This window comes from Dasypus novemcinctus, chromosome 5, assembly GCF_030445035.2.
Source record: "Dasypus novemcinctus isolate mDasNov1 chromosome 5, mDasNov1.1.hap2, whole genome shotgun sequence".
NCBI lineage: Eukaryota > Metazoa > Chordata > Mammalia > Cingulata > Dasypodidae > Dasypus > Dasypus novemcinctus.
The window spans coordinates 114,016,264-114,034,817 of record NC_080677.1 but is presented as its reverse complement, the minus strand read 5'-3'; the positions used below and the strand labels follow the sequence as shown (position 1 = coordinate 114,034,817).

General features: G+C 35.7%; 1 protein-coding gene across 33 annotated transcripts in view; it reads right to left on the bottom strand.

Annotated features, from left to right (window-relative positions):
- Positions 1-3,946: 3,946 nt before the first annotated feature.
- CALD1 (caldesmon 1) overlaps positions 3,947-18,554 on the bottom strand; it is a 194,548-nt gene continuing 179,940 nt past the window's right edge. For 11 of the 33 annotated variants that reach the window (XM_058297397.1, XM_071215287.1, XM_058297388.1 and 8 more), the window contains 6 exons: positions 17,289-17,332; positions 17,120-17,201; positions 15,373-15,510; positions 14,837-14,932; positions 9,622-9,702; positions 3,947-6,249 (listed from right to left, as the gene is read on the bottom strand). In XM_058297397.1, coding sequence (XP_058153380.1) covers positions 6,244-6,249; positions 9,622-9,702; positions 14,837-14,932; positions 15,373-15,510; positions 17,120-17,201; positions 17,289-17,332 — 447 coding nt within the window. In that variant the 3' untranslated portion in view covers positions 3,947-6,243. Of the gene's footprint in view, positions 6,253-9,621; positions 9,703-11,488; positions 11,603-14,836; positions 14,933-15,372; positions 15,511-17,119; positions 17,202-17,288; positions 17,333-18,554 lie in introns of all 33 variants that reach the window. The other 22 variants (XM_058297384.1, XM_023592597.2, XM_023592598.2 and 19 more) reach the window with 6 other exon arrangements.

The following is an 18,554-nucleotide window of genomic DNA, read 5'->3' as shown; positions in this document are numbered from 1 at the left end:
TTGTTCCCCCACAGTGAAGCCAGAATGCAATTTGTGTGAAGACCAGGTTACTTCAAGCTTACCCTTAACTTTCAGGATACAGCTTTCCAGAGTCCCAACCTAAAGTTAACAAGTCCTCATGTTTGGCAGTCACAAGACTGAATTTTTCCCCTCTAGCCCCATTGTGTTGCTGAAAGTGCAGCCCAGTCTCTCAACTGCCTCTTATAGATCAGACAGAGGCAAGAGGGAAAAACTAACATGGAACAGATGGCACATAACTTAGAATGGGATTTAAATGCAAAAAAATACCAGTAATTACATTAACTATGAAAGGTCTAAGTATACCAGTTAAAATTCAAAGATGAGCACCAGCAACAAAAGAAAAAAATAGATAAATGGGATCTCCTCAAAATTCAACACTATTGCACTTCAAAGGACTTTGTCAAAAGTGTCAAAATGCAGCCAACTCAGTGGAAGAAAACACTTGGAAATCACATACCTGATAAAGTTTAATATCCATGATTTATAAAGAGATACTGCAACTCAACAATAAAAAGACAAACTACCCCATTAAAAAATGACCAAAGACTTGAAAAGACAATTATCCAAAGAAGAAATAGAAATGGCAAAAAAGAAAAAAAGAAAAAGAAAAAAATGTTTAACATCACTAGCAATTAGGGAAATGCAAATAAAAACTACAATGAGAGATCATTTCACACCTATTAGAATAGCCACTATTAAAAAGTCAGAAAACTGTAAGTGTTGAAGAGAACGTGGAGAGATAGGAACTCTTATTCACTTTTGGTGGGAATGTAGAATGGTGTAGCCACTGTGGAGGACTGTTTGGCAGTTCCTAAGGAAATTGAATATAGACTTGCCATGTGACCCAGCAATACCATTATTAGGTATATACCCAGAAGAACTGAGAACAGTGACACAAACAGACATCTGCACACTGTTGCGTGATTCACAATTGCCAAACGATGGAAATAACCCAGGTTTCCAACAACTGATGAATGGATAAACTGTGGTGTATACACACAATGGAATATTATATAGCTGTAAGAATAAATGAAATTATGAAGCATATGACAACATGGAGGACACGATGTTGAGTGAAGCAAGTCAGGCACAAAAGGACAAATACTCTTTGTGCTATTGTGAACTTAATACATTGTGTAAACTCAGGGAGTTAGAATATAGGTCACCAGAAAATAGAATGAGGGTAGAGAATGGAAAGCTGGGGGTTAATTGGTGCAGAATTGGTAAAAAGGTTGTTTATAAATCTTTGGAAATGAATAGAAATAGTGAAAGCACACCATAGTATTTAACTAGCAGAGCTATTATAAGGTGTGACTGTGGTTGATAAATCTAAAGTCCTGTATATTACTAGAAAGAAAGATGAAAATGTAACATAGGACTGTATAACAATGAAACCTCATGTAAAATACGAATAAGGGTAATACTGCATATATAAGACTTTTTACAAAATAGAATTACAAATATACTGAGAGAAGGAAATAGAATAGCTATGTACAGGAGCAGAAGCATTGAGTGAATGAGAGGTGATGGGGAAACGGACTTGGCCCAGTGGATAGGGCATCTGTCTACCACATGGGAGGTCTGCGGTTCAAACCCCGGGCCTCCTTCACCCGTGTGGAGCTGGCCCATGCGCAGTGCTGATGCGCGTAAGGAGTGCGGCCCCACGCAGGGGTGTCCCCCGCGTAGGGGAGCCCCATGCACAAGGAGTGCACCTGTAAGGAGAGCACCCAGCGCGAAAGAAAGTGCAGCCTGCCCAGGAATGGCGCCGCACACACTTCCTGTGCCGCTGACGACAACAGAAGCGGACAAAGAAACAAGCCGCAGCAAACAGACACAGAGAACAGACAACCAGGGGAGGGGGGGAAATTAAATAAATGAAAAAATAAATCTTTAAAAAAAAAAAAAAGAATGAGAGGTGATGTTTTTTTTTTTTTAATTATTGGAATAGTGAAAATGGTCTAAAAATGATTGAATTCATGAATATACAAACTAAATGATTATACTGAATATCATTGTACACTTTGGATGGATTTATGCTTTACTAATATGTATCAATAAAATTCATTTGTTAAAAAAATTCAAAGATGGTCAGACTAGATTAGGGTTATGCTTTTTAAAGGCACACATTTAAAACTAGAGGATATACAAAGTTTGAAAGTAAAGGGGTGGGAAAAGTTATACCATATAAACACCAAGCAAAAGAAAGCCAGTGTAGCAATATTAAGAAGTAGGCTTTAAGGCAAAAATCTTCGCTAGAAATAGAGGGTCACTTCTTAAGGATAAAATATTCAACTCACTAGGAAGATAAAATGATTTTAAAGTTGTATGCACCTAAAACATAGCCTTAAATTTCAAAAGCAATATTTAACAGAATTACAAGGAGAAATAGACCAATCCATTATCGTAGTGGTATATTTTAACATTTCTTTCTCAGTAATATATAGACCACAAGAAACAAAAAGCCATCAATAAGGATATAGAATATTTGGACAACATGATTAATAAACTGGACACAGACACTGCCCTCATATCAAGATCTACCTGGGGGTACTTTCTTATTAGGCCATCTCCTAACTCCTATAAAACTACACATATGATCACAGAAGCTTTTTTCTTATGCATTCTACTGGTTGGAACATTCATACAAACAAGGGTAGAAAAGAACCCTAAAATATAGAGACCTATTTTCTACATCACACAAAAGACTACCATATCTTTGAGCTTATACCCTGAATATGCAATTGTAAAATTAATTTTTTATCCTGTCAGTCTTGTACTATTGATTGTAGTCTTTTCATTGCTTAATTTTCCAAATTGATTTTGATGGTAATTATCTTTTATCCCTCTCTTTGTTAGGTCATAGAAAAATACTTATTCATTTTAACAACGATTTAGTTTCATCTGTTAATCTTCTATAAAGGAATTAGGGAGGAATTGAAGTCACAGCTCTGGATCCACAACTTAAAATCTTTATGAGAAGAACCTCAGATTTCAGATCCAAATAGTGCTAAGTAAATATAAAATATTACTATGAAAAAATATTACATTTGGATTCCAATGTAATCACCAATGCCTTGAAATAATAAGTTTTCTGTAAATGAATGATATATATTAAATGGATATTTTTTTTTTCAAAGATTTATTTCTCCCCCTTTCCCCCACCCCACCCCAGTTGTCTGTTCTCTGTGTCTATTTGCTGTGTGTTCTTCTTTGTCTGCTTCTTTTGTTGTCAGCGACATGGGAATCTGTGTTTCTTTTTGTTGTGTCACCTTGTTGTGTCAGCTCTCCATGTGTGTGGCGCCATTCCTGGGCAGGTTGCACTTTCTTTTGTGCTGGGCAGCTCTCCTTACGGGGTGCACTCCTTGCGCGTGGGGCTCCCCTACGTGGGGACACCCCTGCGTGGCAGGGCACTCCTTGTGTGCATCAGCACTCTGATTGGGTCAGCTCCACACGGGTCAAGGAGGACCGGGGTTTGAACTGCGGACCTCCCATGTGGTAGGCCGATGCCCTATCCACTGGGCCAAGTCCACTTCCCTAAAGGGATATTCTTACTATAAAACACTATCTTTGGGAGAACAGTACTGACCATCTTAGGAACAGGAAGGGTGTGATATGTGACAACATCGGGAATGAGAGGGAAGATTAAGGAACAGCTGATAATTTTTTTTGAAGTATTTTTTTATCCTTTTTTCCTTTAATCTTTTCCATACATGTTTGGTGAGGTGTTCATATCAGAATAATTTTCAATGTTTTGTTAGAAAATTATGTACAATAAGCATTTCCAAAATATAAAAATGCTTATCATCTTTACAAAGAGTAAAAGACTCAATCTGAAATATAGGTTTTACCATGCCATCATCTTTATTACAACAGGACATACCTCTCATAATCAACATTGTACATAAAAACAAGTGAGGCAAAGACATTTGCAGGAATTCCATTTATTGTGGATGCATTTTCACAATATATTTGTATTGCAGCAATCAATTATCAGTGAAAAATATTATTTATAAAATTTTTAGGAATGGCAGATTCACAGAACATGCTAGTCAACTTGTAGTTTTACCTTTTAAAGATAACAAAGAGAATCATAATCAGACAAGTAAACAAGGAATTTATTTTTCAAAAGATTAAATCCAAACTGAAAAAATATTCTGCCCTAAAACTCGTTCCATCCAATTATTGGAATAAAAGCCTGGATTGATACATTCTCTTTTCAACTTTCTGTTTCCTAGAAAAATATATAGGAGTGATCAGGATGAGCTCTTGTTCAACAACAAGGCAATGTTACTTCACTATTGGCCTTAATTCAAACTTTGAGTCACTTCACTCCATTGATGGAGTGATGCTAAATCAAGCACTGCATGTGAATTCTAGTTCACCTTATCGTAGATTCGTGTCTATTCTGTCAGAGGGGGATGACTCATACAATCTTGATGGCTTTCCTTTCTTTGTCCCAGGTGTGCTTAAAGCTGGGAGATTCAACTACTCTTTACTGATTTAAGAGGCAAATAGGCTTTGGAAGGCAGTGTCAGTCCTGCCCTGGATCACTCTTCCATGGGCTTACTGTAGATTAAAACATAGTTATTTGGGAGGCTCCTTCAGTGTGGTTGGAATTAAGACTAAGACAATATTGGTTAAGTCAACTGAAGTATGAGTTTATATAACCACACTATAGGTATATATACTAAAACATTTTGCCAAGACACTGGAGTACTCTTTTATCACCTATTATAAAGAATAAACACTTGGACACTAAAATAAGATCTGATATTGGGATTATGTTTGCAAAAATGGTGTCAATAAAAACTGTTGGGAAAAAAGCAAAACTTGTAAAAGTTACTTATATTTTTAAAATTTCATTACATTATCCACTTATGACAAGTACCAATGACTAATAAAGGTAGAAAAGTTTAATTTTAAAAAATGTTTCAAAATGTACTAAAGATGGAAGTACTGTCATGACTTAGAAATACTGGTTTTTGCTCACTTTTCCACTTCCAGTCATTAGCCAAAGTTGTTCTTTATTCATACCCATATATATAGAATTCCAATCTGTAAAATCGTGTCTTTGAATTTTACAGAAAGAAGAGACCTTAGATATCATCTAGGCCAACTAACTGTGAACTTTATTGTTAAGAATAACCAGACTTTGAGTTTGATCCAGATGGTGGATTTAGTAAAATTCACACTGGACTTCAAGATTGCCTTGAATTATAAACTAAATACTATTTTTTATAGTAAATGTCCATTTGTTTTGACACATCTAATCACTATTTTTTCCAATACTTTTTTCTCACAGGTCATCAGGCATTGAAAACATACCAATACCTATTCTGCCATGTTTCTATTGGCAAGTAAGAAATATTAACATAATATTGTGATTTTTAATTTTTAAAAAGCTGTGATATTGCCTAGTTACAAGGACATACTACTAAATATAATTTCTAGCACATACAAAAGCATTCTACCATTAAGTGTGTCTGTGTATGTGTATGCACATACATACATAATCACGTCATCTAAAATGTGGTTCAGGTTACTATCATTACCAAAGAAATCCACAAAACAAGCTAAAGAAATCAGTACCACTGTAAGCTAACATAAGCTAACATAATAATTCAATTTAGATATTAATCAGCATGAAAAAAGTAATACCTTAACAGTATATATATTTTTAAAGACAATCATTATTGCAGTATCTCAATGGGTTACTTTCAGAAAGAGTTACAATTGCCTACTAAGATAATTTCTTCCATGCTTTATTCTAAAGTGCAGAAACAACATGACTTCTATATTTCAAAAAAAAAACAAAACAAAAAAACAAAACAAAAACAAAAACTTATGGTTCATTTTTTTTCTATAGATACTGCACACATTCCTCAGGCAATTTTCAACTTGAATCTCCTTTTGTTGACTTCCAATGTGGTTGGTGTCACTGTTCAGACACAAAGATATGATGATCAGTAGAAAAGTCTCTATTTCACAGCATGGGTTTCTTTAGAAACAGGCTCCTGTGCAAAGGCAGTACTTTTACCATGAACATTTCTAGACTGTGATTATTAAATATAGTGATAATATACATGACTTTACTGGGATAATGAAAAAAGAGAAAACTCAATTTAGTAAATCAACATAAATATAAAATAGAGCAAATGAGCTCTCTTCAACTGAGCCGGTCCAAATCTTGAGTGGCTGCGTTGGGTTCCTTCTTGAATTGTCTCACACCTGCTAAGAAAAGAGAGCTTTAAATTGGGAGGCTACAGTGTTGCAACTAGATGTTTTTTATTAGAAAAAAAAAGGAATTATAGCAAGAATAATTACTTATGAAAAGGAGGACTATTGTTGGCATTTTATTCCAAATAGGCTCCTCTTCTATTTTACCCTTTTCTCTGTTGACTTGTTCAACCTCCCTCTTTTTTTCCTTCTTTATATTCCTTTCCCTGTCTTGACCTTCAGCTCTCCTTATGACATTCAGTTTCAAGAAGGATATTTAAGGCCTCTGTAAAGAAACATATGGTGTGCATCCCAGAACAGGCATGAATGACTCAGTAGCTCCATCATGCCAAATAGGGCACCATGGTTAAGTGGGAAATTTTTATTGTTCGTTGTCTCCCATTTTTATCATCAGTCTCCTCCCTCCTGTCCATGCACCCTTACCTCTGAAACTTATCTCCCCTGTGGCCCTATTCTTACCCCAAGTTTTTTTCTCAGCTATTTGCTAGAAAGTTCTGGCTGAGTTATTAAAAAATATTAACATGTTGTGTATTTGCATTTTCAAATGTGTAGTGTGTTTTCATTTCAAAGGAATGATTGCATGGCAAGTAATACATACAACATTTGGAGCTAAGTTGCCACCTCGTAATCTCAGTTCTGGGCCCATTGCTTATATTATTATTATTATTATTATTATTATTATTATTATTATTATTGTTACCATTACTACCACTACTATAGAAAGAGTTTAGTGTTGTGATGGTTTGAAGCTGTATATAACCCAGAAAAAACATATTTCTAAATCTAATCCATTTCTGTGGGTATAAACCCATAGTAAGGAGCTTTTTTTTTTTCCAAAGATTTTATTTATTTCTCTCCCCTTCACCCCCTTAGTTGTCTGTTCTCTGTGTCCATTTGCTGCATGTTCTTCTTTGTCTGCTTCTGTTGTTGTCAGCGGCACAGGAATCTGTGTCTCTTTTTGTTGCATCATCTTGTTGTGTCAGCTTTCCGTGTGTGCGGCACCATTCCTGGACAGGCTGCACTTTTTTCGCGCTGGGCGGCTCTCCTTATGGGGTGCATTCCTTGCGCATGGGGCTCCCCTACCTGGTGGACACCCCTGCATGGCAGGGTACTACTTGCGTGCATCAGCACTGCGCAAGGGCCAGCTCCACATGGGTCAAGGAGGCCCGGGGTTTGAGCCACGGACCTTCCATGTGGTAGGCGGATGCCCTATCCATTGGGCCAAGTCTGCTTCCTGTAAGGAGCTTTTGATGAGGTTACTTCAGTTAACTTGTGGCCTATCTTCATCAGGATGGTTCTTAATTTTATTACTGGAGTACTTTATAAGAGAATGAAATTCAGAGAGAGATAGAGATAAAACCACAGGAAGTAAGAAGGTGAAATCAACAAAACCCAAAAAGACCAGGAGATACTTCCCTGTGCCTTGCCATGTGACAGAGGAGCCAAGAATCACCAGCCCAGATACCACAGTCTCAGGGAGAAAGCATTGTCTTGATGATGCCTTGATTTGGACTTTTTCCCAGCCTCAAAACCCAGAGCAAATAAATTCCCATTGTTTAACATGACCTTTACATGGTATTTGCTTAAGCAGTCCAAGAAACTAAAACAATAGTGCATACAGGGTAGGAGGGGGTGGTGTGGGAAAATACACCCTGTCACCTTCCCACCTTCTACCATTGTGTTGCACAATTCCAGGGAGCACCTTTCATGCTGAATTCTATGGGAGTGGTATTCTCTTGAGTTCTATTACTGTAGAGTATATATTTGCTCCACTTCTCAGAGCCCTGGCTCAGAGGAATATTATCCAGAAGACCTCCATTATACCTGTGATGATGAAATTATGGGCAGATGACATCTCCTATTCAGAAAGGAGACTATATAAAGATTTGGCCTGCAACTTATGTTAGAAGGGCCATAAGGGCTTAGGCCAACAAAAAGCTCATTATTTGTTTAAAAAATAACACAGTTCCCCTCTCCTCATCTTCCAGGAGTAAAGTATACAACAAGACTTTTAGAACTTAACATTTTCTGCTGAATATGCATTCCCAAAAGAAAGTAGCATGTATTATGGCTAAGAGGGCAGGTCCAGATTTAGAGTGTCTGAGTTTGAGTCTAGGCTTTGCTGCTTATTTGCTGGGTGACCTTGAGAAAATGAATCTTTCTGTACCCATTTTCCTTAGTAAAACGGGGGTGATAATAATATGTACCTCACCTGGTAGAAGGGGAGTCAAATAATATAATATAGATTAGGAACATAGAACAGTCCCTGACACATATGAGATGCTTATTAAGTGTTAGTGGTTTGTAGTGGTAATGATTATTAAAAGTCACGTTTAATATATTTAGCAATGAGTAACAAGTAATTTTAAATAGACTCTAGTGGATTTTATTGAAATATAAAAGCAATAAATAACTAATAAGAGAAAATAGGGTAACTAATGTTTAGGAAGCTGCACCAGATTTAAGGGCGTGTAGAAAGTAGGAAAGGGAAAGACATTGTCTTACTTCAGTGAATCATAGTGATTTTCTAATTGCCCTTCAGGTGTTCTTTACTCCTGAGTTTGCTTAAAAAGTGCTTCTATCTTTACAGTTGAAAATCGATGCATAAACAGCAAATGTTTACTGTTCTAATCTTATTGCTAGTCTCTGGTTCTTCTATTTTTTTCCCCTTCTGTTAACCAAGAAGACTGTTGATTAAGAGAGCCTATTACTTGAAATGAGGAAGGACTACAATTAAGAGATGAACAAGCACCTTGTCCAACAAGGGGTCCAGTTTGTATTAATAGCATCATTTATATAGTGTTCAGTGCCCTCTTTTGAAAGACAAACATACTCTTTAATCAGAAGATAAATCTAAGCATTCTTAGTGATTAGTTTTCATAGGGGTGCAAATTTTGCATTCCTTTTGAATTATTTTAATTTTTCTGCCATGGCAACCTTGAGTTCTAGGCTACTGGCAATGTAAGCTCCTAGAGTGGAATCGCTGAGAGAGAGAGGTTTTTCCCTAGGTGATCTTCAAATGGCTGTAGCTACAAACTTAGACTTGTAAGGAAATGTAGACATGGTTGCACCATAGGACACTCCTACCACTACAGTATTTTTAGATCAGTCTTACTGGGAACCATTTCATGACTTTGGGGCTGTTTACATTGTATGATAGACAAATCTGCAATGCTCAAAGTGCCATGGACTTTTGTCTTTTACTGGACTATAAACAGATGTTTTTTTTTTTTTTTTAGAAACTGATAGTTACAAAGGCAGGTTCTATGGATCAGTGACCTTTTTCATTTGACCCAGGACATCATACTGCAGGGTATATCAGGACAATTAATTTATGAAATACTAGACCTCCCAATAGATTACCTTGGTGGGGGAAGTGACCTTGTCCACAGATTGCTTTTCCCAGAGGTTTCGCTTGCCGGATACATCTCCTGGCCTCAAGTCCTAATGAAGAGAAAACAGAAAGAACTGAATAGGTATTTTCCAAATATAAATCACTATATTTATTGTTTATTTGAATCTATTTGTTGTTTAATCGCCTTTTACACCCCAGAAATCTGAAATAGATGAAACTGAAGTAACCATTAGGGCTTTTTATTTTTTTCCTAACATTGACTTATTTTATGATATGGCAATGGCCTAGGAACTACAGCATTTGCATCCTGTCCTTGATCAGTAAAATTGGAACATAAGCATATTTAAAATAATAGAGCATGTTTTTAATTTTCTGTGCTCTTGGAAGTAGAGCATAGTTTATTTTAAAATAATTAATTCATGGTTTAATAAGCATTTAATCCCTTGCAGATTTACTTTCTTTGGGTGCCCTGTCCATGTTCCCCAGCCCTTATCACTTTAGTGTATGGCAGCCTGACTTCCAGCTGCCAACACTGCATTTCTTTGCCTAAGGTATTTCTCTGGCTACAGATGCTCACTTTTTCTGCCCATGAGACAGGCTGGAATTCAGAGTTAATTTCCCCAAGAGCAGACCTTAATCTGATGACAGTTGGTACAAAAATATACCCCAGTCTCATTCGTGCCTCAGGTGAGTAACTGAAGCATCCTACAGTGGCTTTCAGAGTCTTCCCAGTGGGATTAAATTCTAATAACCCATGTGATGACTAGCTTGATAATACATCCTTTAATGGTTGTCTTCTATTCCCTATCTCCCTTCCTGCTATGTTTTCTTCACCTCCTAAGTAAACTACTTGCACTTGAATCACTGTCATAGGGGCAGGTTCTGAGTAACTTGAATTAAGACACTTTCCTAACTGTACTTTCCTCAGACTAAAATCATTTGTGGTTAAACCCTGAGGGACAAATGAGTAACTCAGAAGTGTTATCAGTAGAACCAAGCCAAAAAGAGTAAACATTTGCTACAAATTACACACATAAGAGAAACTGACAGTTGATGAAATATGTGAGAACATGTGGAAATCTTGGGAAGGAAACACTAAAATATGATCAATAATACTGATACAGCTTGAATCTTGATTTACTACCTTATAATTAATTTGGCTTAGGTAAGGATTCAAATTTCTGTTTCCATTTACTTTCCTTCTAGCATTTACTTATATTAGCACTTGGCAAAAAGGTAGTTTGTGGAAAATAAATGTGTTTTACTGAAATTGTAATGCTTATTTTGGCAAACCTTTTCTCATTACAAAGGCCGAGCTAATAGTAATTGTATTTATCCACAGTCCAAATGGACTGGTATAAATGGACATATTTCAATAGGAAGTATTAAAATATAAACATGTTGAAAATGCACTGGTTAAATGGTACCATGTGAAGCATTTTTAGATTTGCCTTAATCTTACTGAGTTTCCAGATTTTCACTGTGGTGTGAATTCCTCATATTCTACTAGAGAGTTACACCTATTTAACTTGGAACGATTAAGCAACAAATCAGATTGTTTTTGAAGAATTCCACTACATTTGCCAATGAGGTAGAAGCTGCCAAATTGTCTGGAAGACTGGTTTAAATTTTTGGAAAATATAATTAGGCACATGCTGCTGGAAAGTGTCTATTTTCACTCCACTTATTTGATCACAAAAGACAAATTTTGTCTTTCTCATGAATGTTCTTCTAAGAGAAAGGATTGTATTTCCCTTAAATCCTATGAATCTTTTGAGATCACTTAAATACTTTCAATAGTCTGTTTTAAGAAAATATTAACATCCAAGATGTAAGTTGACATTTAAATCAAAGAGGAAATATAAATTAAATTACCTGACCAGACTACATTTTAGAGAAAGACCCACTCCAGAAGAAGAGGGGAGAATGAAGGCAGGAGAAGCAGGTTTCCAATCAATCAGAGACCAAAGAGTGAAGAAGAGAAGTCAGCTGAGAAAGATATTGTTGGTGGATTTTTTTTTAAACAAAAAGAAAGACAAATTAGATTTTTAATCACGATATAACATATAGTTTAGACACAAAGAGCAGATAAACCAGCTAAAAGAGACATACTCAAAAGTGAATTCCAGGTACAAAGTTACACTTAAATTCTATAAATTCCACTACAAATAGCAGTAGATATTAGAAATGAATCAGGAATAGATCGATGTTTAATTTTAAATAAGTTCATTTTTGGGGACCCCAAATAATATTGATTTGACTGGTTATTTTGAGCACTTTTTAAAGCAGTAGCATATATGAAAATTATAATGTAACTACTGGTAGAGGATTGTTTCTTCAGTGAGTTTTAGAACTCAACACTTTAATCCTGTGGATTACTATTTTCCTTCTTGGGGATTCACTAAGTGAGGATTATTTTTGTTGGAGGAAAGTCCCTCTGATTTGATTTAATGGACATATGCCACACATGCATAAACACAGTCTATAAACCAAGGATTATAAACAGAAGGCTAAGAATAAATCGTTTATGGTCCCAAGTTAGAAAACACTCCTGGGCCTCCTATTTGCTATCTTTGAGTAACCCTCTGACATCCTGGACTCAGGCTTAGTCTAACCAGGATGGCAAATTTGGATGCCATGAAGGACCAGGCTGGAAATTGAAATGTATGATGAGGCTTGGTATAAAAAACAAAAAACAAAAAACAAACAAAAAAAACAAAACAAAGAGCAGAGGGAATCAATAAACTCAAGAGTGCAAGCCCTCAGAAGTAAAAAAATGTGCTTAAATTATAATTTTAAAAAGGAAAAAGAAGTATGGTCATGGGAGCCAAACTAAACAGGTCTATAGCCTGAAATTTAGCTGCTGGCCACCAATGTGAACCTCTGGACTAGACTTGGGATCCCTGCTTGACCTGTCTTTCTAAGCTGCCTTTCCTGAAATTAACCTTTGCCTTCAACTTTTATACATTGGTAGGACCTTTCAGCAGTTTCTGCATTACAAAAACCTCACTTCTCTTTGGCTGGACCCATAGTATCTGGGAGTTATGCTCCTGAATTACTGAGTTCTGTGTCATGTCCTCTCCCAAAGAAATTGCTGTGTTGCTATCCATACAAGGATGTGATGCTGGTTCTAAAATATAGGTTACTACTCCCACGAGAATATGCACAAAGCTTAAAGTTGCTTATTAAGTATATTCAAACTTGCTTTTTGTTTACAAAATCAATTGAATATTGCTTTTTTTCTAACCTGGCTCTCATTCTGGAAGGCACATTAGCCTACGCAAGCCAATGGGACATGGGAAATAAGAGATCAACAGCATTTATACTAATTGCTATGGTGTTCTTTCCTTTTACTCTTCACCCTCTTGTAGGTGGCCTAGCAAATCACTTACTGAATAGCAAGAAAAGCAGGCAATGATTTTGTAATTTCCCTGCAATACCCGTTTGTCCTCCTGCTATTAGGAGGTTGTCCATAACTCCAGAAAATGGGTTGTTTTGTGGAACCCTTGACACGGTTATACCAATTGTAATGGTAACTGAACTTGATTTTTTACCCTCTCATTATGATGATAAAGAGATAATGGTAGTCTTAACAGTTAAAATCTTGTTAGTCCTGGACCAAATATATGAGTAAAATCTGTTACAGAAATGAAATAGATCACAAATACTAAAATGAAAAAAAAAGGAGCATCTACTAATTAGTGTAACAATGCATCATACTCATCAAAGATGAAAACTTGTCTTTCTCTCCTTATATTTGATTATCTTGAGGGTTATTTAATGGGCCTATCAACATCCTGAACTTGTATTATAAGTACATTTTGGGGAGAGTGTCCTTAGATTTCATTAGGTTTTCAAAGGGGTCTGTAATTCAAAAAGGTTAATAATAATTTGTCTGGATTAAAAAAAAAAACATATATACTGCCGTGTTTTTGTTTTTTGTTGTTTTTAAAATAATTGATACTCTTCTTATCACCATACGTGATATGGAACCTTGAGGCACCAAGGAGCACATAATTTTGGGGTATGACCCTTTGTGTTGGCTGTCTCCTTTTATAGGACCTCTTTCCTGTATCTACTGGGAGAGAGAGAAAGCTTTTTCAGTGTATCAAGATTTTCCAATTGTAAATTGAGTTTATGTTAGTTTATATCTCCCGTGAGCCCTTACACAAAGAATGTTGGGCTGAATATTTATTAAATAGTTACAAGGAGTTATGCTCTTGGAGGGTATGCAGATATATCCATTCTTTCTATTTTGTTTTGTTCTTTTTTTTTTTTAATTAGAAAAGTGATAAAATTTAGTGATATTGACAAAAAGTGACTTTGGAGGTTATATATGAGCCAATGCATGATATTATGCTCAACAGCATAGAGACCTGGGATTTAAAAAGCTTTTGTCCTTCCTCTGGAATCAAGTCGTTATGACAATTGGTTCTCAGCTCCTTTGGGCACCAAAGGGCTATAAAAGCTAACCTGACAAAGAAAGCTCACCAATATACAGCAGGGAGCTTAAAGGTTTTTGGGTTACAGTGATAAATGCAAGGCAATTTATATATGTTCAATGAAAAAGATAAAAGAATATTTTTATAGTAAGACTGTGATACTTCAATATGAAAATTCTAGATTTCCAAAAACAATATTAATAATCAGTTTTTCTAGTTTCCAGTTTTACTGTTTTTATTTTTTAATGACTTTCCTTTGGAGGTGTTGACAACAAAATTATAGAAATTTCAGCAACTACCCAATAACTTTATTTTTATTCCAAGTTATAGAAATTAGGCAGATTAGAAAATAAGGGTTAAAACAGCCAAAATACACATTCTTTGGGGGAATGATGTTATAGGTACTCATGACAGATAAACAGCCAGACTAATTTGACATTTTCATTTAAAAATTCTTATCCATAATTTATAGAATAGAAGCTAAACAAATAGGCCAGAAAAATGTAAATTGAACTGCCTCAACATTCTGGTTGCCTACTTTCTGATAGGATGGAGAGGAAATTACTTGCTTCCATTTTATTTTACCTCTCTGGGTAATTGTAGTGTGGCTGTTCAGGACTGTTCTCTCTAAATCTGAATAACTTCTTATTTGTTATTAGGCAGTGAGAGCAAAAGACAGAAGCACTGTCTTTCCAGGGCAAATAGACTAAATGCCAGTTTTATTCTACTGCTGGAAGTAAAGAGATTATCAAAGAAATCCAGAACAACCCAAGCTACTTACAGAAGGTTTGGGAGCAGGTGACTTGTTCCCATCTGGTGTTTTAGTTAGCCATTCATTGATGCGGCTAGAAACTCCTACCTTCAAGCCAGCAGTTTCCTGCAAAGAGTCAGTCATACAAAATAGTGAAGAAAAAGGTAAATTTTACTGAGAAATAGGTCTTCAAAGCAGCTTGAAAATACCATTAAGAGTTTTGATGCAACTGTCATATAACACTCTTCTACTACTAGCCCATTTTAGTAAAGGTTTTGAGTAAAATATCCTTAAAGTTAATATTTAAAGACTATGTTAACTGGTTTTCTTTCCCCTGCACCCACCCCACCCCAAGGGTTGAAAATTATTTTCTGGCACTTTATTTAGAGTACTGCGGCTAGAGCGTAGTATATAATCTAACCATATGAGCTCTCTGAGCTTGCTTTGGCAGTCATTGCAAAAGAAAGTAAGAATTGCACTCTCTTCACTGCTTTTATTAACTAATAAAACACAGTGAAAAAAAAATCCATTCCCCCAAGCTTACAAGACAAAACTCATAGGCTCACCTTATTTGGTGTGCCTGAAGCAGTTGGTGACGCGAACACATTGCCTTTCTCCCACATGCTCTTAATATTGCGTACACCTTCAGCAGGAACAGGAAGATCTGAAGCTGCTGGCTTCGTAGGTTTTGCAGATTTTGTTCCCTGAAATATGTAAACTATTTTTAGGTTTCATGCTAGGTTTCGCCTTCTAAAATTATGGTGAACTTGTTTTCTCCAATATTATCATTTTAAAAATTCATTGTATAAATACCTTCATCAAATTTAGAGACATTTCTCATGAAACTATTCTGATGACATATAGGCCTCAAAATAGAGCACATTATCTCGATCAATGGACCTTTTAAAAATAAAGTATGCTTTTTATTAAGAGACTATTTATTGTTAAGGCAATATTCTACTTCATTTCTTCAACTGATACTTCTAAAATGTCTACTGTGTGCAGGGCACTGTGCCTCCACTCTGGGGAAACAGTGGTGTGCAAGGCAGTGTGCTGTTTAATAGGAGAGAAAAATGGTAACTAGTTACACAATTGTTATTTAGCCTTCTAATAAGTGCTGTGAAAAAGAACTGTAGTACCAAGAGAACACACAACATGAGAATAATGCTTAGTTTGGGGAAGAAAAGAAGGCTACCCTGAGGAAATGACAGTTAAACCCGATCTGAGAGAAGGCTTGGAAGTGGTTAGGTGAAAAAGAGGAAGAAAAATCATTCCATGCAGAGGTAATGGCATATGCAAAGTTCCTGAGGCAGATAAGAGCTGAAAGATGGCAGCATGAAGAATAAAGTAGAAGGAAGAAAGAGCAATGTTAGGAAGAAGGGTATGTTTTCGACAATCTTCCAGGATAGACATATCCAGAATCATGCCCACCTATCTGTAATTTGTCTTATATTTTAGTTGACATTTGATCTTGTGAGTAAAAATCCACTCTTGAGTATTAGGATTTTATTATTTATTTAATAAAATCACCCAGGACCCTTCCCTTTCTTATTTCCTCTTGTCATTGCCTCATAAACTATTATATAGGTATCTCCTGCCTAGGAAACAAGAAGAGAAAATAAATCAAACCAATTCAATTACTTGAAAGCAGGTGCTCTTATATATTAGAAGGTTAAAACCAACTAAAGTCTACCCGAAGGAGAAAAACCAGGATCACATCTTGATCAATGGTACCCTGCCCTCTTAGTGCTTTGTAAAGTAAATTAAGTGGGAAAAAAGTTAGGTCTATAGATGCAGAAAACTATGGTCCTTTAAATATGAAACAATCAATTTGAAACTGATGATGATTAAACTCAAATTGGCTATTACCTTTATGTTACTTTATGCCACAACTTTTATTGGATAATAACAGTTTTTAGAAGCAAAGAGGATAAACCAAATTGTAGGGTACCTGTTTAAACTACATGAGGGAACACATTTTATAAGCAATGTAGAATTTCAAAGATATACTTGTGAACATACAGATAATGCAGTTAAATACCAATAAACACATTCATTAAAAGAATAACTCCTTCATTAAAGAACAACGCAGACTGAAAGCAGTATACTGTAAATTTTAAAAAGCACTTCTGTAATTTATCTTTATTAATATTCTCTATATAACTAATTCAAAGTACAATAAAGCATCATTAATACTCTAGCACTAATGTGGCTACTTGGACTCGATTATGGTCCTAAGTGTTTCTATGACCTTCTATGTAATCAGAGTCTATTTCTCTTTGATAGAACATTAACTGTGTGGATAGCACTCACCTCAATTGCACTAGTATATTGCTCCAATCTGCTATCAATCTTGGAGACCACTGCTGCTTGATGGGTTGATTTGACACCACTGCTAAATACATACATACATAAAAATATGAGAATATTTCTATGCATATAATAGTTCATGATTCTCAGTTGAGCAATTAACCATATTTACCTTTTCTGCACAGATTTATTCAAAAATTCTGCTCGCTCTTCTATCTAGGAATTAAAAAAAACAACAACAGTTAATAGTTTCTGCTCATAAACAGCCCATGCTACTATTTTCCCTGAACCTGCTGAATAAAAACACTAAAAAGTATGTTAGGCAGGGGCAATATTAGGGTATAGCACATAGCAGCTCTGTTAGAGAGGAAAACTATGTATAAGGCATTTGATAGGAAGGATTGGAAGAGAATTGAGAAAGTGTATTGAGAAATAAAAATTTTTGGAGGCAAATTAAAGACCAGACAGAAATGGAATAAAAATGCCTTCAAAATAATATAAGTGGCAAAATAATTACATTTTAAGATTATAACTATTTTTCATAGTATTTTTAGGATATGTTTATATGAGTATAAATGCACCATGGTATTTAACAATTTTTTCCATATTGCTTTAACTATATATTTGGCATGTAATAGACTGAATAAGAAAGATAACTAGGAATTGTGAATTATTCGCTTATTTTACTGCTAGCCTAATAATTGATAGCTGTCAAGCCTATTGCTAACTTAATTTGTCCTGCAATATAAAAAAGACAAAAGGAAGGGTAGAGTGAGGATGGGGTGCAGCTCTTCAGTGACCATGGAGGTCTTCTATGACTCCCATTTTAGACCCTGTGGAAAATAAGAAAATAAACCCAGAGAAGTGGATGTATATATATGCTACTGGCAGTTCAGTAGGATTTAATGCATTCTTCTTTTTAAAGGCTGGGAACCTCTTTTTGACACAGCTAAAACTGCTAAATAAAACATACTTTACTCAAACTGTACCACTCAAGTTCAAATGATCTTTATCAGGTAACAAATAATTTTTGATTCCTGTGATACTCAACTCGTTAGAAATATTGTCCTCAGCCACTACCACCAGGGCAATTATCTTCAATATCGGTAAATAGTAAAATTTTCTTTGCATATGACTCCATGTGCCAACGCAAAGGTTCTGTTTAGTCTGGAATATTTGTGCTTTGCCTAGTACAGTAAAGAAATCTAGTCTAAAGTTCCCACAGCTGGGTGGTTGAGTGTCCACCTACACATCCTCTGAGACTTACGCAACTCTTTCCGGGCTGGCTGCCTGGGACTCACGGACTATTAATAAATACCACTAAGCTTTTTGGAAAACGTGCTTCATTTTTAGTATCAGTTTAATAACACTTTTATACATATTAGTGAGTGCACTTCATTATTTTCGATGATTTCTTACAAGGATAAAAGCAAACTCT